At 39.8% G+C, this 24,917-nt stretch overlaps 1 protein-coding gene across 1 annotated transcript in view; it reads left to right on the top strand.

The window, feature by feature from the left end:
- Positions 1-24,661, top strand: part of syt1a (synaptotagmin Ia) — a 45,944-nt gene extending 21,283 nt beyond the window's left edge. The window contains exons 4-8 of the mRNA XM_010785934.1: positions 3,485-3,652; positions 4,953-5,120; positions 8,478-8,595; positions 17,817-17,950; positions 20,762-24,661. Coding sequence (XP_010784236.1) covers positions 3,485-3,652; positions 4,953-5,120; positions 8,478-8,595; positions 17,817-17,950; positions 20,762-20,968 — 795 coding nt within the window. The 3' untranslated portion in view covers positions 20,969-24,661. The remainder of the gene's footprint in view (positions 1-3,484; positions 3,653-4,952; positions 5,121-8,477; positions 8,596-17,816; positions 17,951-20,761) is intronic.
- The last annotated feature ends 256 nt before the right edge of the window (positions 24,662-24,917 follow it).

Genomic DNA, 24,917 nt, shown 5'->3' with positions numbered 1-24,917 from the left:
CCTAAGAGGCATTGACTGCTTCGGACCAAAAGTGAAAAAATACGCCTGATCTAAAAGAGGTACGCAACTGAATTTAGAACCTTGTATCAGGCGACGAGGCTTCCGTCTATCCAAGCGTCCTTATAAGTCTAGTAGTGTCATCCGAACAAACTCTGTTCGCTCTGGACGCGTTCTGATGGCGCGTTAAAGCTAGTGCAGGGAACGATCACACAAACGGTACTTACCAATCAGTTTAAAAACCAAGGCTAACGGACCTCCGAGGCGGATGTACTCTGGGCAAAAAACTTTAGAGCCGTCCTGTTCTTGCCGCGGCGGTTTCGAAGGCTCTTTCCGTTCCGCCGCCGCTCCGCGCGTCCAAAAAAGGAGAGGGTTGCCCGAACGCCTTTTTCGCTTTTACGAAACTTTTTACCCTTTGCTGAGTAACACCAAAATAAAAAAAAAAAAATGGGGAGGCACGGACTACTTCGAGAGGTTACCGGACGCCGTTTTAAAGCAACAAACACAAACACAGTGAAAAAAAAATGCAGCCGGGGAGGTAGATTGTAAAAAAGTATTAACAAGGTGTTTACAAATAAGTAGTACTTAAATTATAGAAATATATAAAACACTATGATAAAATGAAACGTCGCGCGAATGCGCAAAAGTTATGGAAATTATATGAAAATCGTATAAGTAATGGTCGCGTTCGGACACTGTTATACCCTTGTCACACATACTTATACCGATTTCTATATATTTCAATACTTTTGCCATTCCGTCAACGTTCATATTCATAGTTTATTATATGCTATTCAATTAAAAGTACTTACTTATTTGTAACACCTTCTTTTAATAACTTTTTGTACAAAATTACCTCCCCCGCTGCATTTTGGACTGTGTTTTTGTTGTTCGCTTTAACCCGGCCTCGGTTAACCTCTCGAAGTTTAGTCGTCGGTGTTCCCATTTGGTGGTTTACTCAAAGGGCAAAGGTAGTTCGTTACAAAGCCGAGGCGTCGGGCACCTCCTTCCTTGAACGCGCGGCCGGAGCGGCGCGGAACGAAGAAGTTCGAACGTCCCGCAGGAAACAAGGCGACCCCGCTCTTAAAGTTGCAGAGTAACATCCGCTCGGGAGCGCTCGGTTCAGCCGTGTTCTTACTGATTGGTTAGTACCGTTGTGTGATCGTTCTGTCAACTAAAGCTCCTTTAACGCGTCCAAGACGCCGTCCGCAAGAGCGAACCAGACGTTGTTCCGGATGACACAAACTAGCTATAGGACCTTGGATAGGCGAAAAGCCTCGTCGTCTGGATCAACCGGTTCTATTCAGTCGGTACCTCTAGATCAGGGATTTTGGGAGATTGCTGGTCGAAGCATCATGGCCTTTAGGGTCTTCAATAGAACGATTTGCTTTTAGGAAGAAGCATCATATGGGGGGACCAAACGGCAAGTCGTATGCAATGGTACTTCTAGATGGGGCCATTCTTCTCTTAGTCGCAGCATCCTGGCCTTTGGGTCTCAAATGGAACTTCAATGGAGCGATTCGCTTTTAGCCCGAAGCATCATGTCCGGAGACCGGACGTGAACTAAGTAACAAAAAATTGGACGTTTATGGAGGTTTTTGCAAAAGAAAACTTACTACGAACTGTTTTTTTGAGGTGTGTGACTTTTACATTTGCAACCGAAATCCTCGTCGAGACGAAGACTCTTACAGACTTCGTAAAGTTTTAGGATTGTAACAAGACATTCTTTTTTCTTTTGGTAGTTAGATATCAAATACAGTCATTTTACCTGAGTGGGAGTTTATCAACCAATAAACGGAATAACGTTATTGGTTGACCACGGTATACAGTAACAAAGGATGAAAAAAGTATATCATACAAAAGTGACCATCGTCGTGTGTCAATGGCCACGGAGAGACGGGACCAGCCGGAGGTCTAACGACGAACTACCGACGGACTATCGCTCAACTAACTGACTGATCGACAAGAGAACTCTCCGCAGACTCATCTCTGAGACTGACCGTCCAGTTAGTCGGGGGGCCGGGGGGGTGACACCAATAGTTAATAGGCGGGATACACTTCTCTTTGTCAGGAGAGTAAGGACGAGACTGTGTAGGACTGGAAATGTGTGAGATGTCGGCGACAGTCGTGAACGTGTGTATTGGAAATTTTAACGACGATATAGGAGCTCTTTTACTGTGATTTAGTAGAAATTCGGTGGTAATTTTCATTAACTAACGATCACTATAGTCTTCTGTTCTGTTACCGGGAATTCCACAGTTCTAAATTTTCATCCCGACTTGCTAAACTATTGACGCTAATAAAACTGATTGTAACGTTTACGCTAGTGATACCCTCTAAAGACCAGCTTCGTAGTACCGGAAATCCCAGAAGTTATCTTGCTAAACGAAAATCCTTCTTCGTAGTATACCCCCCTGGTTTGCCGTTCAGCATACGTTACCATGAAGATCTACCCCGGTAAGAAGAGAATCAGCGTCGTAGGACCGGAAACCCAGAGTTTACCTTGAAGTTACCTCGCTAAGCGAAAATCGGGCTTCGTAGTACAGGCCTCTGGCCTGCACTTGATTCATTGTTTTTTAACCTGCAAATACCTCCAAAAACGTTTTCTTTTGAATGATGCTTGACAAAAAAACTCCACACACTGAAAATGTAAACGTTGGCTTTAGGAGCAGCTCTGCTTCTGAGAATGTCTGAAGCATTTCAAAATCCTAACATTGTTCTGTAAGAAAAAAGAAAACCATCAATCTATAGTTTATGTCAGTAAAATGGACTCACCCTCAAATAGTTGGTTATTTGCCTTATTGCAATAACCAACTGGTGCCATATGTCATTGTTTCCTACTTTTTTCATATAGTATGTTTTCACTGGTAGCAGCACACAGTTACCGGTGCCTCTCTGCCCTGGTCGGCCTCCAGATTGCTGCTTGATGGCTGCCTGATAGCGAGTTGATTGACTGACTAGCTGTTCTCTTGAGAGGCGTCTGAGTAGAGACTCTGACTGGCAGGTCAATCAGCCCCCCGGCCCCCCCACTGTGGTTATCAATTATCCGCCCTATGTGAAGAGAAACAGTCCTCTCATTCCTGCTCTGACACATCCTGACCTTTACACACTCTACAGCCGCTGTCAGCACTTGCACACATAACCTTTAAAATTGCTGCTATATCCTCGAGAAAATGACACTAAATCATCTTTAAGCCACCATTAAAAGTAATTGATTGCTAGTGATATCAGAAGACAAGACAATGGCCCTTAAGGTGTCAAGATTTAAAAGTAGGGCTGAACGATTTGATAACTGCGATTATTTTGACTAACATTGCAAATGCGATCACTATATATTGTACGGCCCTAAATAAGAGATAGACTTTAGTTTTAAACATATATCTGTAAGGATGTTGGTGAGATGAAGGATTTGTTACAGACATTTGGATTAGTTGACAATCTGACATGCCGTCGCTCACTTTTTTCACCCTTTGTGTTTCACTTTTAGCTCATGGTGGGTATCATCCAGGCTGCCGAGCTGCCTGCTATGGACATGGGTGGAACATCTGACCCATACGTAAAGGTCTACCTGCTACCGGACAAGAAGAAGAAGTTTGAGACCAAAGTCCACAGGAAGACCCTCAACCCTACCTTCAATGAGCAGTTCATCTTCAAGGTACATCTTCACTTGCTTCTCCCTGCTGCTCGAAAAGCTTTGCTCATTTCAAGTCACTTTGTTGTAGCTGGAGATCTTTTGGTTCCACTGACAATCTGATTTGCATGCAGCCGTGACTGCTGGGAAGGTGTGGAGACAGTAACCAGCTGGCACATTAACACGCTCCTGACAGAATATCTCTCACACACACAGTTGCACACACACACACACGCTGAGGCTCAGTGTGATTGGGATTAACACAGGCAGATGCACCGCTACACCCTGGCCCTGCCTCGGCCATAATAGATGCATGGCTGTCGCTCAGCTGTGGAAAAAGTTTTGTTATTCAGCCAACGGTGAAGAGCGCAGGTGTTTGGTGTTAGGTTAAGCATATTGTGATTTGATATCCATCTCAATACAAGGCTTATTTTTGTACATATTTTTCATAATGCTTGATTCCGAATGTGTGGCGGAGAAAAACAGGGAGTCTTATCTCTCCCGCTCTCTCTATTCTTGTGTCGTATCAAGTCATTTCCATTTAATACCTTTCGTCCCAAAATTGAAGAAAAATCATGGATCAAAAGTCCCCACCTGTGTGTTAGCCAACCCAGGTTGCAAGCCTGATAACGGTGGCCTTTCGGTGGCCTTTCGGTGGGGGGGCTGGAGGAGTAGTGATTGGTTTGGAAACAGCTAAAATGTCACCATCCACCCACACACACCTGACTCTGATTGGCATTTAATTCTGTGTTGGACTAAGTGTATGGAATTGAATGTTTATTTGAAGTCTGTATACAACAGAACTTATGATATTATCATGTCCTAAATAACAATGCAACAAATCAAGGCTTCTCCTACTGTCAACAAAAAATGGACATAATAAGCTTTACAAATGTTAGAGTATTGAGAATGGATTGCATTACATCCCACATGTGTTCCTGGTACGTCAGGATCATTTTTTGATTTGTTGAATTATAAATAAATAATGGCTGAGGTTAAAGAAACAAATTATGGATATACATGTACTGTTTTCTATGTCCTCGTAACTGGTTGCTAGAACTTGATATGTTAGCCTAGCCTGCTAACTTAAAACGTTGACGTTGAATTAGTGGAATTGTTACCGACAGTAAAAGCACTTCTTATTTAGTCAATCATCATTTCATGTCGTGTTTAATGTTTTATTGTTCTATTCTCAGAGCGCCTCTTTAATCCAACTTTTCAACGATTAGCGCTCCTTTACAAACATGACACTGTAAATGATAATGTGAGGCGGTTTGTCTGCTTTTAGCCCATTTTGATCAGTTTCTGTTGTTATCATCTTTAGGTTCCCTATGTGGAGCTCGGTGGAAAAACACTGATAATGACGGTGTACGACTTCGACCGCTTCTCTAAACACGATGCCATCGGCGACATCAAGGTGCCCATGAACAAAGTGGACTTCAGCCACGTAACAGAGGAATGGCGGGATCTGATGAGTGCTGAGAAGGAAGAGGTAAGACTTCTCTGGGCTGACACATGCCAAAAGTTCAATCAACACCAAAGAAATGGAAAATGAGTAGGTTTGAAATCATTTTGTGACACCTGTCTCTTTGTCAAGGCTCAGATTTGGCAGCAGCTGCTTCATTATTAAGACATTTTAGTATTGGTGCTTGCATTAGTGATATCCCAATGATTACTTTTGCTTTGTTGAGCAAGCCAATTATGCTCGAACAACAAATGTGATGCCTGAAGTACTCCATCTCTCCTTGAAATGTCACTTAATCAGATGTCCACACTTCCCCTTCAATTAATAGAAGTGTGACTTTCCAGGCAGCAGTTCAGGAGATTCAATTTTCATGGTAAATGTCATGGCATATAGCACATGTTGCCAGGGAAACCTATTTTTTAGCATTACGGTGGTTAGATTTAAAGGTTAATTATAGCGGTGTCGAATGGCTGCTGGTGTTGTTTGAGTTGAAGGGCATCAGTATACTTCTTTCGTCGATTGTACAGCTGCACCTGATGATTCTACTCACGGCTTGACACACAGGAGTGATGCTTTGCCGTGGTAAAGCTAAGTGGAGGGGAGAAGCAGAACAAAATGTTGCCTTCCACCTTCAAAAACATTGAAGCTTTCATTGTTACATTCATAAATCTTATCACAATGTGGCTCCGAACAGTAATTATGACTGCATACAAGTGATGAAAAATCCATCTCTCCTCTAGCTTTTATGCCACATTGTAAAAATCTGTTAATTAACCTGCCGCAGTCAAAATAACTCTTTTGTCTCGGCAGCGCTAGCTGTTGATGACTCAATTTAAAAGCACTTTATTTCCAATAGTTAAAAAGAAAACTTCACAACTAATAGCCTCACTTTAAAATCACAACTTGTCATTTTTACTTTTGTGTTTGTGCAGCCAGGGTGTGTTGGTAAAAGCCGGCTTTGTATAAAACCTAAATCCCAGCTGTGCAGGAACCAATGTGTTTTCAACTGAACGGTAAGGCCGAAGTGCTGAAGGATGAGAACATATTATTAATGGGATATGGGGAAAAAAACATCATACATGTATGAATGGGCATTTTATTGCTTTATTCAAAAGTTAAGAGAATAGAAGTGACAAGAAATGAGGAGAGACTTAGATTGGATTTAATAAACTGCTGACGTTGTTGCTATATAAGGTCATACCTTTTAACAGAAATACATACCTCTGCTCTTCCTTTTCTTCTTTTCTGTGAAAGACTGGATACTCTTACCTCATCGGGCCTCTTTTTATATTTAAATATTCAAAGAAAACAGTCTGAGGAGAGAAATCACTCTCCTACTTAGCTGTTCACAACCCCTTGAATATGTGAAACATGTCATTCAGGAGTCAAAGGTTTTTCTTTAAATATTCAAAGAAAATAAAGCATTGAGAAAGCATATCAGTCCAAACGCACAAAGAAAGAGAAGTTCTTTCAGGTTTAAATCTCTTAACAGTGAGCTCAGTGGAGATTTAATACACCAAGGTGTCACAATTCTCTTTATCTTTAAGGTCAAATATGAAGTAAAAAGCTTTAGAAATGCCCTTTGATTTGAAAAGGCAGCAGTTGGCCTTTTACAGTTCATTGTAAACATTAAAAAGCTGTAATCACTCATTGGCCACTACCTCTCTCGCTGGCCTCCAGTGGAGCATGAATCAGTTTTGATTAAAAGCTAATGCATTTATTTATTGGTTTTTGTTGTGCAACTACTACAATATCTAGGGGGGTCTATAATGTTAAAAACCACACTCTCTGCAACCATTATCAGCACACTCATTGTGCATGATTAGAACTCGATAAAAGACTCCTGGAATAAAACAAAGTGTGATAATCAAGTCCAATTTGACTCTGATTTATCATTTCCAATGAAAGTGACCACATGTGTTACCTGAGAGAGAGTTGTGTGTGCTTGTCGTGTTGATAAGAGAGATGGTGAGAATCTGAATGGCTCTCTGTTCAGCCTGTGATAATGAGGCTGTGTTTGTGATGGTAGTTTGTTTGAACAAGTGAAGTGATTGCAGTTTTTCCAGCAAAAATAATGAGCGGCAAAGAAGAGTGAGAGCCGATATTAGAAAGCATTCAAAGCAAAGCGAGAAACCAAATCCAAAGCAGAAGATTGAAAACATGCAGGGACTTCTCGTACAATGGATCGGCTGCGACTATGACTCAGAGCCGCAGTGTGACTTGAAGCCTTGCATTTGACATACTGTGTATTTTTGTACACTTCTTAAAGGTTTTGATGTGAGTATGGCATAACCTAAATGTATAACACTTTGCCTTTTCTTCCTTTTGGATTGATATTGGTGCATAATGATGAATGTCTTGATTGTTAATGCTTCTTCATTCAAAGACTGATTGCAGTCCACTGATTGCCATTCATACTGTATACCACAGATAAGAGTTATAAGAAAACATGAATGTATAATAAATCAAATCCATATATAAGATGCATTATTAGAGTCTAGTGTTGTCTACATTATATTATAACAAGAGAGTATATATAATGTAGTGTGTTGTGTTTTATTTGTATCATGATATACAGTAAATCGTAAATTGTTCCTGTCCTAAAGGTATTTTACTTTTTTTTTTTGAGGTTGCCATCAAATGAATCATTTGATATTATCAACCTGCTAAAATGATTAAATGGCAGTAGGAGTAATAGTGTGTTTGTTGTTTTTGTTATTTGTCTCAATTGTTTTAATTATTTTTCCATTTATTCAATAAGACAGCGGACATCTGGCTCAAATGATTATAGATAACCTTGTTTACAGCTTATCCTGCAGACCATTTCAAATATAGAGAAATGTTGTGTATGCATATTTGCCTCCAAACTAAATTGTTTTCTATTCATCTTTTTCATCTGTATTGCAGACTTATTATATCCTCGAATGAAAATGTGTGTTTCTAGCAGTTTTGAACTAACCACCAAAAGATGTGTTGATCTTTCAGCACTCTGCATAGAAATGTATGCACTTATAGTAACTACAAAAACATCTATCTTATGTGAATGATATGCATATGTGCACCCTTATACAAGTAAACACTGTAATGTATGTAAACAACTCTACAACCCACTGTCAATGTACTCTGGTTTAACCGTTAATATCTTTACTTTTTTTTAAAACACACTATCAGCTCATTAAAAGTAATCCTTCTGATTCACGTTAATATCGGCACATCCAGTTTGTTGAACAGAGCTTCAGGTTTGGTTCATTGAACAATTTCTAACGTGCTTTTGATGGGAATTTAGGAGCTATTTCTATCTCACCTCGCCTCTCAGTGATGCAGTAAATGTGGATTCAGTACTTCCTGTGTAAACAACAGTCCTCTCCTCTGCCTGTCCAACAGCAAGAGAAGCTGGGAGATATCTGCTTCTCTCTGCGGTACGTCCCCACTGCTGGCAAGTTGACTGTGGTCGTCCTGGAGGCCAAAAACCTGAAGAAAATGGATGTGGGAGGCTTGTCAGGTGAGAACAATTAGCATAGCCTGTGTGATTGCACACTGACGTTCCCTCTGACAGGTCTTTTGTCTCTAATTATACATGCACTGCGGCTCTCTCCTACAAGGTTATTTTTTTAACAACCGCCCTAACACATCACTGGTCACGATTAAAAATGTCAAAGAAAAAGACATGGCCTAAAATGTTTCTACAAAAGTCCAGATGGTGAAGAAAGTGTAATAAAGGTTGTGTAAAAGCAACACATACCACCCAGCAATGGTAGAAAGTACATTTACTCAAGTACTGCATTTAAGTACAGATTTGAGGTACCTGTACTTTCAGTATTTTCCTTCCACTACTACAGTACAGTACTACTACATTTCTGAAGGTAATATTCTGCTTTTAACTTTTCTATATTTTTCTGACAACATAGGTGTTTTAGAAATTAATATTTGGATTCAAATCATTTCCTACTATTTTCAGATTCTTTACAAAATATATAATAAATCAATTATTTCAAAAAATATAAAGTACATCTATCCAAAACAAAAAATAATCATTAGTTGCTGTAATTTAAGTAATTTAATGACATAGTTTGCATTGCACACTTTTACTTTTAATACTTTAAGTACGTTTTCCTAATAATACTTAGATTCCTTTCAAATGTAATGCAGGACTTTAACTTGTAAGAGTATTTGTGTTGTTTATGTTTTTGTATTTAATGTAAAGAATCTGAATACTTCCTCCATCACTGGGAAACACTAATGATGAGAGCATAAGGAAGACAAGGTGTTGAGTAAAGAATGGACCCAGAAGAAAAAATAATCCTATTCCTTCTGTGGCGTTCCTCCAACCGTGCGACCATGCAGCATTAGGATCAATAGCTGACATTTATCTCAATACAGTCAGGTCTGAATACCGGTCTGATGTCATGGTAACTGAATGTGCCGCAGATGACAGCACAAACAACATGGAGTCAGTTTCCTTCAAAGATGGTCTGTTGATTCATTAAGGGATAAGAACTTGGTAAATCACTGGTAGGATGAGCACAAATTCACAGTTGAAGTCTTGTACCTTGTTTTTAACATTTTACCGTGGGGTGCAAAAGAAGGATTCTCCTTTTTTACCACATGAAGAGGTGAAAACGGTGCATATTACTCTGGATTGTTGAAACCACACCTGGTAAAAAGTTACATTTTGCCCTAATCTTTGTTCTACTTTCCCTATGTCTATATCTTTTGTAATTGTATGTTCTATATTATTGAATTGTATGATCTTTTTTTCTAAGTCACTTATACTTCATAACTGTCACCCACTTTAATAAAGCATTATAATACCACTATAATGCCATATAATGTGATCAAGTAAGTAAGTTACTCTAAATAGGTGCTCTGTAGCAATATAATTAGGAAGGAAGATATCATACCTGCAATTATAAAGAATTAAGATACTTGATGTTATAAAATCAAATAAAATGTATTTTGATGTGTTGTTATGATTATGATTGTTGTTATAAAGCGTTATGAAATGTTTGAAGGACATCTCACCACTCTTAGAACATACTATAAGCAGATTTTAATGTGTTCATAATGCATTTTAGACAGGGAAAGTGTTAGCATTGTTATAGCTCTAAAACATAAATACATTTCATTTGACGATACATGAATAATCAGACACTCTCCCACAGACACCAAGAGCCCTACATGCACACACTCAGAAAGACAAATGCAAAATCACGCAATGACCCCCCCTCCTCTCCATCCTGACTTTCCTTGGACTTTCTTGAGTGGTTTCATTTTAAAATTCCCCGGTGTGCACTTCCCCCGCCTTCACTCTTTCTGTTGCAATCACCATACACCTGGGTCCAATTCTTCCTGCCTGACAGCCCAGTCCCTCTATATAAGCCCAAACGTCATGCTGTACAGTAACACCTCGCACATTAAAAGCTCACAGCTCCCTTTCATCTACTAGACCAGTGCCAAGCAGCCACCCTCCTGTAAAAAATAAACCTTCCTCGGCTGCCATTTTATGCTACTGGCATTAGCTCATCTGCGCTCATTTGCATCATGGGATTTTCAGTCATATCGCCTAGCCAATATAAAAGGTGTTAATGTGTTCACTTGGAAGGCAAGCTTCCTCTCAAACAGACACGGGAAATAGCAGAGAACCCAGACAGTTTGACAGATACTGTATGTAACATTTAATTAGATTTTTTTGTATCTGTGATTACAGGGTGAATTTTTAACATACGGTTGTAATACAATACATGTTTTTAATTACACACATCCAGAATATACTCTGAATTACAGTTTGTGTTTTGATTTTCCTGAGTTGCAACTGCTTCCCTGCTCCGAGAATGGACTTAAAAGTGGAGCAGATGGATGAAATAATGGGCAGGTCTGTAATAACAATAATTAGCCTCCATCCACATGGCGTCTTAAGGAGGAGGACATGTAATTGATGGCCTGGGATCAGCCTTCTCCTCTATTGTTATCCTGTTTACCATGCCTAATTATGGCTCGCAGAGGAAGATGTGGGTATTATCATTAACCAATGTATAATCAGAAATAATTCTTTTGATTGGCTCCTCATGAAACATCCCTCCAAATCTTCCTCCATGCTGCGTCTCTCACAAAAACAGACTTTGTTCATTTTAGTTGAAAAAGTACAGTTGATTTTTTTGTTTGGTGCTGTTGTTAATTGATGCGCCGAGCAGCTGTTTAGCTGTCGTCTCAAAATAATCCCAGCCTCATTGCAGACAAGTTGATTTCCTCTCTGTTCCGTAGCCGACACCACAGCATTACAATACATCTCCATTATGTTGAGTTGTGGGCAATCAGAATTCAAAGAATCTCGAACTCCAGTGGGCGGTGCATTTTACAGTTCTGCCAAACAGACTAAAGACTACAAAGTGAGTTATAAAGGAGAGTAATTGCCGTAGCAGGCTAAGTCATCAACACGTCTTTCAACCGCCCACGGATGTATGGTGTTATTCTGTGCTAAGGGGCAGTAAGAATTTCACTTAACGCTGTTTAAAATGGTGCATTTTACAAGCCGCCGTAGTGTTTCCCCTGGCATAAAAGATAAGTCAGGCTCACAACTGTGTCGGACACAGAGGCTAAGTGTCTGTAAGCAGAATGAGGACATGTGGGTTTATAGAGGTAATGGAAGCAAAAGTGTTTTGTCCCACCTTCTTTGTACCTCTGAAGACTTCCCAGGGCTGTGAGGCGAAACATAACCGATAATGGCTCCACTGTGGGAGAGGCTATCAAAGCACACAGGCGCTGGTGTCGCTGGTAATGAAACCACACTGCCCCTACCAGGTGCTAAAGTTCACCTTCAAGCCTCTGGGCAGCAGGGCTTATTTGTTTTGGTCGGACTCACAGGTTTACTTTGAGGCAGTATTGAGATAAACCAGCCCAAAGAGACGGAAGCAATTTATTAGTGATAAGGAAATGCATTACCTTTTAGATTACAATCATCAAAGTATAAATAAACTAAATAATCAACAATAACATTCAATTATAGGTGGAGATATCCAGCAGCAGTACATTAGTTTAAATTAGCTCCACTTTTATTAGCTGTGATGGACATTAATGCATCAAAAATCATAATCCGGTTATTTATTATAAATGATCCTGAAATGGGCCCTTACACACCAGAAGTACTTTTACTTTTGACACTTAAAGTATATCTTCATGTCAATACTTATGGAGTATGGTTTTGAATGCAGGACTAGAGAATAAAGAGTATTTTTACAATGTAGTATTGCTACTTTTCTGTAAGTAAGAAATCTTCCACAACTGGATGTACATAATGAAAAGCAGATGAGTTACAGGAACATGTATATGCTCCTATGACAATAATATTCTCTTGAAATGTCACAATGATGTCAGTTATCATGGAGGCGGTTTATGTGCATCAGAGAAGATTTCCACTGTAAATTGTGTTTGTGTGCCATTCTGCGCTGAACTGAGTGTGTAAAACTAAACCGACAGTTACCCCTGGATTCACCAACCATGGCAAATCCAAACTGATGGGAAGAAAGCTGAGATGACAGCCAGGCTATATTTAACCCTGCTTGTATTATTGTTCATTTGCCACCGCTCTACCAGCGCTCGCAGCGGCCACACTTATGAACGACATTTTGAAGAAGGAAAATAAATGTTTCTTGGGCATAATGTATTTTTGAATCCCTGACATAAACAAAGATCTAAACACAAATAAATAAAAAACAGCATCTGTGCAAAGCTGCATCAAAAAGTAATGACAGTCTATTTGGCCTTGTTTAAAATGGATATTGCAGTGGGGATGAAAGTGTTTTTGTTAGTTCACGCTGCAGCTGATATGGCTCAGAGCTCATCACTTATCCAGAAACCTGCCTCCAGCCTCCCGGGGGAAATGTATGGACCGCTGATAGTGCGTCGCCTCATAAAACTATGGCCAAGATCCAGGACTCAGATCAGTAACCCTCAGGATAGTGAAGTCGAGCCTCCGCGCTTTATACATCCGTGAGTAAGCGCTGTTGCATCATGAGCGCTGTCACTCATCCATGAGATGGGACAGATTACATCCGTCTGGGATAAGGCGGTTAAATGGGCCGGATATGAGGTACGGCGAGCCTCCAAAATCTCAATAATGCCAAACTCGCATCTGCTGGCCAGAAAGATAAGGAGCAGCGATGAGGAGCCACGGGTGTGTTTTCTTTTCTTAAACCGGAGAAAGGCTATCTTGCATAATCCTATTCATCCGTTGTCTTCAAGCAAAGTCACCAATATGAGAGGATCCTTTACATAAACTGAACATGTTGTTGCAGTCACTGTCGTAGCAATATCTCAGTAAATAGTATACAATGCGATAACACCCTCCAAGAAAGTGCGATTGTCTTGTTTTAAAGATCCCATGTCATGCTTTTCTGGTTATTACCCGTCCCCTTGTGTGTTATGTTGCTTTTTATGCATGTAAACGGTCTGCAGAGTAACAAACCCTCAAAGTACACCCTGTAGGGAGTAAAACTCTAACACAGAAAATACCTGTCTATGCTGCCCCAGAACGCCTCGTTGGAGATTTTAATTTTCCATTTTGGTCTTCCTGGTCACAGTGTTGCAACGACGACCAATCCGTGGAGCTCTTCACACACACACACACACACACACACACACACACACACACACACACACAACACACAACACACACACACACACACACACACACACACACACACACACACACACACACACACACACACACACACACACACACATATACATACACACCACTCATTCAGCCTTATCTTTCCTCAGGCTGTGAGTGTATGTGTGTACTCAGGCTGAGTTCCGTGGTGTCTCACTGTCTCGACCCCACGCAGCAACCAGGAATTGATACCAGTAATCCAGCTCACACTGTCCGCTCCTCGAGGCTCAAAGGGCGGAGCAACGAGCCCCGCAACTTCCCGCCAACACGGCACCCAGACCCCACGCAGCATTCTCATCTGTTTGTCATTACTGGTGTAATTTTCTGGTTGCTAACAAACGCCATTGTAACACATAAACACTGATGTTCCGCTGTAACGGTGGTGGACTCATCAGATCAGAGTGGGCTCATAGGGAGGGGGGGGCAGGAGCTCCAACAAGGCGTGTAGGACAGAGAGTGAATACACATACTATACAGAGATGCTGTATGAGAAACCAATGTGATTTTGGGACATTGAACAATGTAAATCTATTCTAGTAGACCTCAACAATGGAATTATGATCAGTAGAAATGGCCATGTCATGGGACCTTTAATATATATGTTCCCTTATCATACTTAGCACTCACTAGCTCTTCCCTGCATTACAGGACAGATGCTGCTTTGTTTCTATGTCTTCTACATGGATCATTAACTATTGACAATGGTTTGCCTGGGACATGAACCTTTAGTCTCACTCTCATTGGAACATTTCATACCACTATTAAAGATCACTTTTACAACATTCTCATTTTAATATGAGGCTGCCCTTTTTGTAGTGTTAACTTACTAAGCTGGCATTATTTCAGCCAGCAAATGTGGGAGTCTTTGGCTAGAGATATGAAGCCTTGTTTTGTCTACCATTGTCTTCAAGGACCTTTTGTCAGGAAAAGTCGTGAAACCTCAGAGTGGTAAATGTGCCACCATTGAAACCCACAAATGTGACATGCACGAACGGAAAGCTTGACAAGTCAATGTGACGAATGTTCACATTAGACCCTTATTAGCTTTTACTTTTTCTCAGCCTTTGTGCTTGACTTTCTTTAAACCTCTGTGAACTTGATGAGACAGACTTCTGCCTACGCAGGATTACTTTTAAAAAAGAACAAAGGAGGTTCTATTAGCAATGACAGCCACCTGTGGCTGATCAAACAAAGGAAACCCTGGGAAACTTTACTCATGCAGACAATCCAAGGGAGGGAAAACATGACAGCAACTGATTTGTGCAAGTTCAGTGCAGAAACATTACAAAATACGTGTATAGTTTATAACTTAAGTGCAAAGAGTTCTCAAACTAAAACTTTGATCCAAGACAATGATTTCAAGGATAAAGGTATGGAGGTTTCAAGTGTTCATATTTCAGTTTTAAATGTACTAGTTGAGGCTGGAGAACTTCCTCATTTAGAGAGGGTTGGATGTATGGCCTGAGCACACGACCCTCATTCACTATTTTTCCCGCCCCAGCTCTCCAGCCCTTCTCAGCAGGAAAGTAATTATAGACGCCCACTCTGAAAGGATCCTGTTACCTTTTCACTCATGTCCCCTATTTATTCTCTCTGCTTTTCTCCCTCTTACTTTGTGTGTGTTTTTTTCTCTGTATATTCATATTAGATGCCTAAACGTGTCTGGCAGTCTAAAATCACGTCCATATCCCCCTAAATTGAATAAAAGATTAATGGAGCTAAGCTTGTTTTTCTGTTGCTGGAAATCTCATTATGTTCCAGCTAAAAGGGTGATATTTTCCAGTGTGGGCAAAAAGCAAACAAAAATAATCAAAAACAGGAACGTTACTAAGACTTTGTGCATATTGGATCCAAGGACAAATCCAGATGATCAGATCAGCAGTGTTGCAACAACTAATTATAAGCTCTGATTCAAAGTCTTAATCTTTATTCAACCGATGCACAGCTCTAAGGTTCAGTAGTTAGGGGATATTGCCAGCCTAAGGCAGAGGACTACCTCATTAGCAACTTTGAGATTATTAATGTTATTTGTTTTTGTTTTTCTCAAAGCGCTGTGTTAGCTTAAACAATAAATGACACACTAAGTGTTTTGCATTACGCAGCGTCAACACGGCGGCGTGCGTTGAAGCTTGCAGGTGGGCGTGTCTGAAACTCGACCAACAACCAATCAGATGAATCTCCCGCCCCGGACACAAGGGCACGTGGTTTGATTGGCTAGAGCTTGTACTGGCATATGATTTGATTGGCTGACGCTTCCGTCGAAGCTTCAAAAGTTGAACATTGCTCAACTTTTGAAGCGAGCAACGCGTAGCGATGCTCCCACAGTGCAGTACGGTGAAGCGTGACGTCATCCCATTCAAAGTGAATGGGCAGAAGCGTTGAAGCTTCAACGGACGCCGCCGTGTGGACGGGCCGCTAGTTTTCCCCCTGTAGTTGGTATAGCTGCCATGATTGTGGGCCGAGATCATTTTACGTCATAAGGCAGCCTTCGCATGTGGAACCATTTAAAATGTGGTCAACATTGTTCACACTGCAAACCACAGCCAATGTTTTTGTGTTCATTTATCGCATTTAAATTGATTTATTCGTGATGAGAAAAGTCAGTTTTTGCTGTTTCCCTCACAACTAAGCTGTAAAATAGTGTTGATTAGCTCAAGATATGATGAGCATAAAGTGTGAAAAACACAAATGGTATTGTCTGTGAGGGGAAATGGAAGCAAGCATAGGTGATATAAGAAATCAGCCATGCTTGTCTATTAATGCCTTGGTTACAGAAACCTGTTTTCTTGTATACTTGAAGAAATCAAACCACTGCATAAAGTTGGAGGTAAAGTTGACACGTTGCACTTAACCAGCTTAGTTTTGAGTCGTGACATGTCACCTTAAGGCAGGATTGTCACGCAACCCGCAAGGACTGGTGATTGAATAAGTAGGTGATTGATTTCTCACTTTCAGCAGCAAACGTTGTATTCAATGGGGAAAGAAATGAATGAATAAGAAGATTGCGTGTTTTTTTAATCACAGTTATCATTGAATCCTCATGAATGCCTCTGAAAATGATTGGAACGTATTACATTCTTCTACTGTCCATATCTCAGATTGATAAGGATCTCTTTGATTTTAAAAGCCTTACCTAGTCCCTTTTTAAATGGTCCGATTAAAGCGTGTTTTTCTCTATTTGAAAAGTTGATTGCTGCTCTTGTGGAGTTTTCCCTCTGAGCCCGGAACAAAGACACTAACTATCCTCTTCTCCAATTTAGTTCTGATGACAATTTGGAGGATGTAAACAAATCAGCAGGAGTAGTGTAACGTCATAAACGAAAGCAATTGGCGATTTGCTGTTCCCCCCAACACACACTCAACTGATTGCAACAGAGTGGATGAGGATGAAGCGGAGCACTTGTGGGCTACTTGAGATGGCATTCGGACAGACGAAAATGAGCCTCTTGAATTGGGAAGGTTAACTGAGTGATGTAAACACAGGCCTCTCATCGTGGCCATGCTCTATTTATAACAACTCCCTGTTTATAAATCCAACATTTTCTCGCTGAAGGTTTTTAATCAATATGTTTTATATAAAAACGATGGATAACATGTCGATAAAAGAGGCGATCTCAGAGAATACAGCAGCCAGCAAATACCTCTGATAAATCCACTTTACACTACCTGGCCAACACCAAATGGCAGACAGACAAAGCTAACAACTAGATTCTGAACATAGTGGAGCACTTAGCAGCTAAACAAATACACAGGAGTCGGTGGAGACCAAAAACCGAGCTTAAAGCACAGCGAATATTGGAATGAATCAGGAAACACAACTTCAAATGAAAGGTAATGTTGCTGTGTGTCTACTGGTTGTGTAAATGAGCAACTGTTAGCAAAAGTGTTGGCTTATTCCACTTCCCTCGCCCCAAAAAGTTAATGCTGGATTTATGGTTATGATCTCGTATAGGACAGACTAATACATAGTATAGTAATACATAGATACATAGTGTCTCAAAACGTTTTTTAAAATATAAACAAATATAAATTCCTTTTTAACTTTGTATTCTCAGATCCATATGTGAAGATCCACCTGATGCAAAATGGCAAGAGGCTGAAGAAGAAGAAGACGACAATCAAGAAGAACACCCTCAACCCTTACTACAACGAGTCCTTCAGCTTTGAAGTCCCATTTGAACAAATCCAGGTGCGTTCTCCTCCATTTGCAGAGCAGTTTCTAACAACTATAGCTATGTAATGTGCTCTACTGTTTAGATGAATGCTGCTGTTAGAACTAGCAAACATTTGTCTGCAAAGAAACAATTGATAAGTGGAAGCTCATTTACCAAATAATTAGTTAAGAGGCTTTTCATCATTACAGAATAATCAAAGCCACTTTAGTCTAAATCAGCTGCAATTTGAAAGGCAATTGCTCACGGGCATTATTTTCTGCACACGTTATTGCCTCTTGCACGTTATTCAGAAATATTTGTTGCATGTCTTAAATGTGCTAAATGTACATTTCTTATCTTACCAGGTTGATCATTTAACAATGTTAGTGCCACAGATTGAATCATAAACTTGTGTATTGAACCTGATTCAAGCGCTTATTTTTAATTACAGACTTGCTCCTATAATATAACCTTTTTCCTGATGTGAATATAAATACAGTTTAATTTGATCAACTTATCAGGCAGATTTGTTCCATCTTGTAAAACAAGTTATACAGACTGCTTGAATAAAGCTGCAATCTAACCACCATTATCTGCAGAGGGGGAGTGTGGAGTGACCTTGGGACTATTTTCAGCAATTAATCTAAAGGTTTTAATTGTCTTGTAGCTTGTGTGGGAATTGCACACAGTTCTTTTAATTGGTTTATTTCACTAACAGAAGATTTGTTATTGAGCGAAGACCATCTTAGTACACACACAATTAGCTCTGCATCACTCAGTAACAATATTCGGATTCATTTGTTTTGATCTATAGCTTCTAACATACTAACTTTTTCCCCATAAAGACAAATATAGTGTGAAACTGTGTCTCTAACGATTTTTCAGATGTTCTTAGATGCAATACAAATACATTTGAATATACAACAGTTAATTATAATACACATTTTACAAGCCAAAGCACAATGCTTAAATAGTGCAGAAAATACATTCAGAAACATTGCAATATATGTTTTTATTGTTATATATACTTTGCCCAGGAAAGGACATGGAGGAGGAGAAAAGATAAATGTTAGTGGATGAGGAACCACAAAAGTCTTGTTAGGTAGCGCAAATGTTTTTGGGAGAATGTAAGAATTTATCAGTTTTTTTCGTCCACCTACTTTTTGTTATACCTTCAAACTTCAAACCCTCACTTTGAAACTCGATAGATGGATAAACTGCTATTTATTACATTCGATTGTTGATATCAATCTGCTCATTTCACTCTGGGATAGAAAACTAATTAGCTTATTTCCTCAAATATTAAGCTCTTGATGAATTGAATGTCTGTTCATGATCTCATTTTGGTTGGTTAATCAATCAAAGCAAGTGGAATATCCTGACTGGTCTGTGATGACTAACAAAGGAGCCTGCTAATTCCCAATCAAAGAGGGCTTTGATTCAATTAGCTATTTGAAGATCAACTGCCCCTTTTAAAGACCAACTAACCCCAAGCAGCCATCTGGGAACCTTGTTCAGTATTTCATTTCATGGCGTATTAGGCATGCTCTTTTCCAACAGTGGCTCTGAGCTCGTGCAGGTGGCAGTATCCCTTTCAGTGTAGCGCTGGATCGAAACGTAATCAGAGCTCTTTGTGCACTAAATCATATTCAGTGCCAGAGATGGATTCCCAGGTCCCTCCCCTTTGAGTCCCTGTGAATAAACACATGCCGAGGCTGCGTCCCAGACCTCTGAGTAATCAAACATTCTGCTGTGTTTGGCTCCTGCTCTGAAGCCTCAGTTACTGTTAAGGAGCACTTCATTTACTGCATTACTCTACTATTGGTGTATACATTGTTTAGTGTATCATAACTTTTAGATACACAGATCAAACCACTAAGGATTTAGTAGATCTTTCTCGGGATTTTTGTCCGAATCATGTCTTATCTTGCAATCTACTTATTTATCTAAATAGTTATCACCGCAATAAACCGTATTTGATTTCGTCTTAGTGTACAACATTTAATTTAATATTCTGTTCTTGTATATATCATATTCTATTTACATGTATATAGACTTCTTGCACTATTTTGTATTAGTATTTTATTATGTTCCATGGTTGGACGAGCTCGGGTCATAGGATTGTCATTGCCATTTCTACACTGTAGCTTATGTGCATATGACATTAAAACCTTTGAATCTTGGAATGGTGCATATCTAATAGAAATAATATAATTCCTAGAGCATTATAATAAGCAAAAAGTTACTAAGTGTTTACAATACTACATAAAAGGAGAAATAAGAGACACATTTACAAGATCAAACACACACACATCTTCAAACAGGCAGTAAGGACTTAAAGGTCACCTATTGTGCAAAATCCTCTTTTTCATGTCTTTTATACATAAACATGTGTCCCCTCCTTTTTGTCATGATCCATTTATATAAAAATCGGTCTGAAAATGAGCTGATCAGATTTTTGCCACTTTATGATGTCATAAAGTGGCCACCTTATCACCTGAATCCCCTCCTAGAGCACCATTGTGTTCTTTTTAACCAATCATCTCACAGAGGGGGCGTGGCGAGTGGCTCCTTATTTTCATCTAAAGTAACAGACAGAGAATCAGCACTTTCGAAACAGGGCTGAAACAGAGGGGATTATGGGATGCTACAATGATCTGTTTGGTGTTTGGAGCCAAAGACTTCAGAGACATGTATTGTATATATCTGAGACCTATAATATATTGATGAAACACAGTATAATAGGGGACCTTTAAGAAAAGGATGCCGATATCAGTCCATATGCTGATGACACCTCGATATATGCTTACATTCCCTCATCTCTCCCACTCTTCCTTTTCCCACAGAAAGTGCAAGTTGTTATAACTGTTCTGGACTATGACAAGATCGGCAAGAACGATGCCATCGGGAAGGTGTTTGTGGGCCTGAACAGCTCGGGGACGGAGCTGCGCCACTGGTCCGACATGCTGGCCAACCCCCGGAGACCCATCGCCCAGTGGCACGTGCTGAAGGTGGAGGAGGAGGTGGACGCCCAGCTCTCCACCAAGAAATAGGCAGGGCCCTTTCAGCACCTGCCTTGTAGTACTCTATAGCCTGTATGTGTAAATACCTCAGTGATATATGGGTCCATCCCCCCCCCACCTCTCTGCTTTACCAATATCAAACACAATCCTAGTTGTTCAATCATCCCTCCCTCTGCTTTTTTTCTATCAGGTACTTTTCTCACGTTCTCTTGTTTTCTGTTCCTCTCTGATCAGCAGTTTTCCATCTCCACGCCCTTTTTTCTGCCCCAACCAAACGCCCCCTTCTTTTAAGCAATATGATCTGTATAGATAGCGCATGACTGAAAGAATTTATTGTACCACAGTTGTATATATAAGTATGCAGACAAAAATGATTTCTAGTTTATGTGTTTGTATGTTGTTACCCGTTTCCTAATCTGTGTATATCTTGATGTTTTTAATAAGATGTTCTATTTTAAATTATGTAAATTCAGATATAGAGGAAAGCCAATATTATATATCCCAGGATTTAAAAATGCTACCTTATTACCTTATTGCATTCCAGAAAAAAAAAGAAGAATTACAACCTGCAACACACTAGTGGAAATATATTCACACTGTAAAGGAAAATGTCTGGCTTTAAGTTCAGCAAAGGATCAGAGAAGACATGAATATATACATACTAAACTCCAAATACAAGGCCATTAACTACTATGGTTCTGAGGGGGGAATGATGCTGCTGGAACTAATACAAGCACATGATTTCTTACACATTTTGTACTTATTTCTCAATCAGAGGACCTATATGTTTAGCTTGATGCACAATGATTCCAGAAAAAATTGTTAATGCAAACCAGTAAGCATTGATTTCTCCATAAATGGCAATTTAAGTGAAACAGGTCCTAGTTTAAAAGGCAGTTGCGCACTAAAACTGACTTTTTTTCTTTTCCAAAAATGGAAAATGTTGCCTCCAAAAAAGAAAACAAATTCCCTTCAACCCATAAAAAAGACCCCAAGTGAAAAAAGCACCAAGCTGTAGCCATTGTGTCCTTAAGCTCGTTCAACAATATTTTGTTAACTGTTTACTTTGAACAGCCTTGTAGTTGTTGAGGGTAAATCGCATTGAGGCTGGACCGTAGACAAGGAGTTGTGACTCTGGTTTAAAGAGGAATCTTTTTTAGAGCAATTCAACGTCTTGACTATTTTTCGTAAACTGCATGATTTTTTTAACAACCTTTACTAAAGGCTGGGAGGGGGAGATCTACTGACACCAGGGGCTGTCTCTTCTGATACGATCCCCTTGCCTTCAATCAGAAGAGGAAAGGAAAAAGAAGAGCGATGTGTAAACATTGGGTCAATGTACATGGGTATATTGACCGAGACGAGTTTCTAAACACTGCCATTTCAGAGGTGACTTATGTAAAGACCCTCTCTTCATGCACACTCCCACGCTAGTGGTTGTAGCTTTCGGGAACAATGTCTTTGGCTGCAATGGTGCCCTGAATCGCAGTCTTAGCTTTGCGTTGCCTTCTCACAGTGACAATAGAGCTAGCCATGTTTTACTGCCAATTTTAACTTTATGTGGCTGGTGTTTTGCACTGGATGTCTTTGACCTAGATTGTTTACTTCAGTTTATGGACAGTTGTTGGGCTGGGTTTATTTCAGGACACCTACAGGGGGCGGAAGAACTCTGCCTGCTCGATCGGCTTAAAAAAGCAATGATGACAAATCACGGTTCAGCCAACAGTAGTGTTTACTTATTGTTGGCACAGGAATACATCAAGAGAATGAGAAATAACCGTAAAGTGAATGGTCTGCGTGGGCTATTAGTCCATCATGTTCTTTACTCGGGTCCAATTAGCAAAGGAATACGTTTTACTCCATGAAAACCATGAAGTCTCTTATCTTGGAGGAACCTCTTGCATATACTTCAGCTTCAGGAGGACTTTCTAAATGTTTTCAATGTTACTGTGTAGTTGATAGCACTATTATGAAAAAGCTACTTGTCATTCCCTAGGAGTCTCTGAGGACTGCTTTGTGTATCACTGTGACTGCCGTGTGTGCTTAGAGATGTAGACTTATCAGTAGGTAGCCAAACCAGTTTGTTCTGTAGTGATGTCGTAGCGTTTAATGCCATTTTCCCTTCTACGTGCAGAGAAAGAGAGTGCAGTGCGTGCGCGAGGCGTTGTCCGACTGCACGTGTCAGAAAGAGCGGGAAGAAATTTTATCTGAGCAGGTCGCTTCACACAGCATTTTGTTGAGCACTGTGCAATACTTGTATGTTCATCCCATAGTGTTAACGTGGGTGGCGTTGCCCGAGAAAAAAGATTCTAACCCCTGAGGATGATTCTAGTCCAGAGAGATGTTTCTCCTTTCCAGTGAAATGGTTAGGACACAGCACAGCTTTCAGCTTACAGGTTGGAGCTTGACACCTGTCGACCTCGGTTTAGGGTTTCCGCCCTTTTTCGCAGGTTCGTTTTCTCTTCATGCACACAGTTCCAGCATCAGAAGTTTCAGGGAGTATTAGTTAAATACCAAACGAGATTCTACATTTAGACATCCCCTTCAAATGCCATGTATATATTTACATAAGCGTGTCAAAAATTGTATATCTAGAATTAATATAAAGTGACATGAATATGATCATTCAGCCGCAGATATCATTTTACCCATCCATCATGCATTAACTATATCTCGTCATTTTCCATATTTATTTTTTAATTGTTTAATGCCCTGTTGATTAAAAAAAAAAAACTTTTATATTTGAGATGAAAACTGAATGTACAGTATGGACTGTGTTGGCGTAGATTACTTTAACAGTGAGATTAGATGTACTTTGCACTTTCTGTTGAAAGAAAAAGTCACTTTGTTTATATTTTTTAACTATTAGGAATTTAATTCATAACCCTTTGTGGGTAAAATCTCCCCTGTCTGATTGCATTCCAAAATCATTGAATATACTTCAATACAGCTGCATTCCCAATTTATCTTCATCCAAGGGATTATTTTATTGGACATGTTTGACATATGTAGATTCATGAATTCCAGTACAGCTTCAGATTTAAATGAAAAAAAAGGATTAAAGTACAAGGTAAAGGCTCTTTAAATATGACCAAACCAATCGGATATTAATTCAAAAAGGTTGTACTGACGGAATAATCCGATGAAAGCTGAAAGAAAATCTGAATTGAAACAGAAATAAACATGTGTAAACATATCAGGGAATTCAGTCGCGGGCAGCATTGCAGAAACCATCAGATTTCGAGGTGTGTGGAAATACCTGCAATGCTCCTGTTATTGCAATTTCCTACCAAAGTATGCATGAATAATCAAACCCTAAATTCTCTTGTAAAAAATTCCCTTATCAAGAACTCAAGATTCTCTCCAGTGGCACTGATGAAAAGCCACACTGACCTTTCAAAACAAAGCTGTGTAAAGTATTAGAATCTGATGCTGTTGAAAGATCCTAGTTGCCTTTGTGTATATCAACTGCCTGCTTGAGTATTTTGTGCGTGGACATTTTCTCTGTAATCTTGTAGAACTGTTTGGAGTGTTTTTTCCTGCCATATCGCTCGCGGTGACTGCGAGCCGCTGACAGTTATATTTGCTGTGTATACCTTCATTTTTGAGGTGTTTTACAGTTTTGTTTCACTTTGTGTAGTGATTCACTCTGTGGAGTTTTCTGACTGTTGTTATATGACTTCATATACACAAATGATCAATAAAAATGTTTTATTTCCTGTTGATACAGAAGCTTATCATGTCATATTTTCAAAGCATTCATTTGTGTGTCATAAGATACTGTGACAGCCTCTGATTGTAGATTTGATTTGCAGAACAAGTAAGTGTGAGTCACTTCTACCGCTAACTTCAGTCACATCAAATAAAAGTGCCTGCATGACAAATTCCCTTTTAATGCGGATGTTTGCTTCTAAACACTTTGACTTGGCTTTAGTTTAAATCCTCGGGACCTGTTCACAAGTCGCTACTGCCATCTAAA

This window comes from Notothenia coriiceps, unplaced genomic scaffold (assembly GCF_000735185.1).
Source record: "Notothenia coriiceps isolate Sejong01 unplaced genomic scaffold, NC01 NC01_scaffold00028441, whole genome shotgun sequence".
NCBI lineage: Eukaryota > Metazoa > Chordata > Actinopteri > Perciformes > Nototheniidae > Notothenia > Notothenia coriiceps.
Note: the sequence above shows the minus strand (reverse complement) of the source record. Positions and strands in the feature narration are given on the sequence as shown.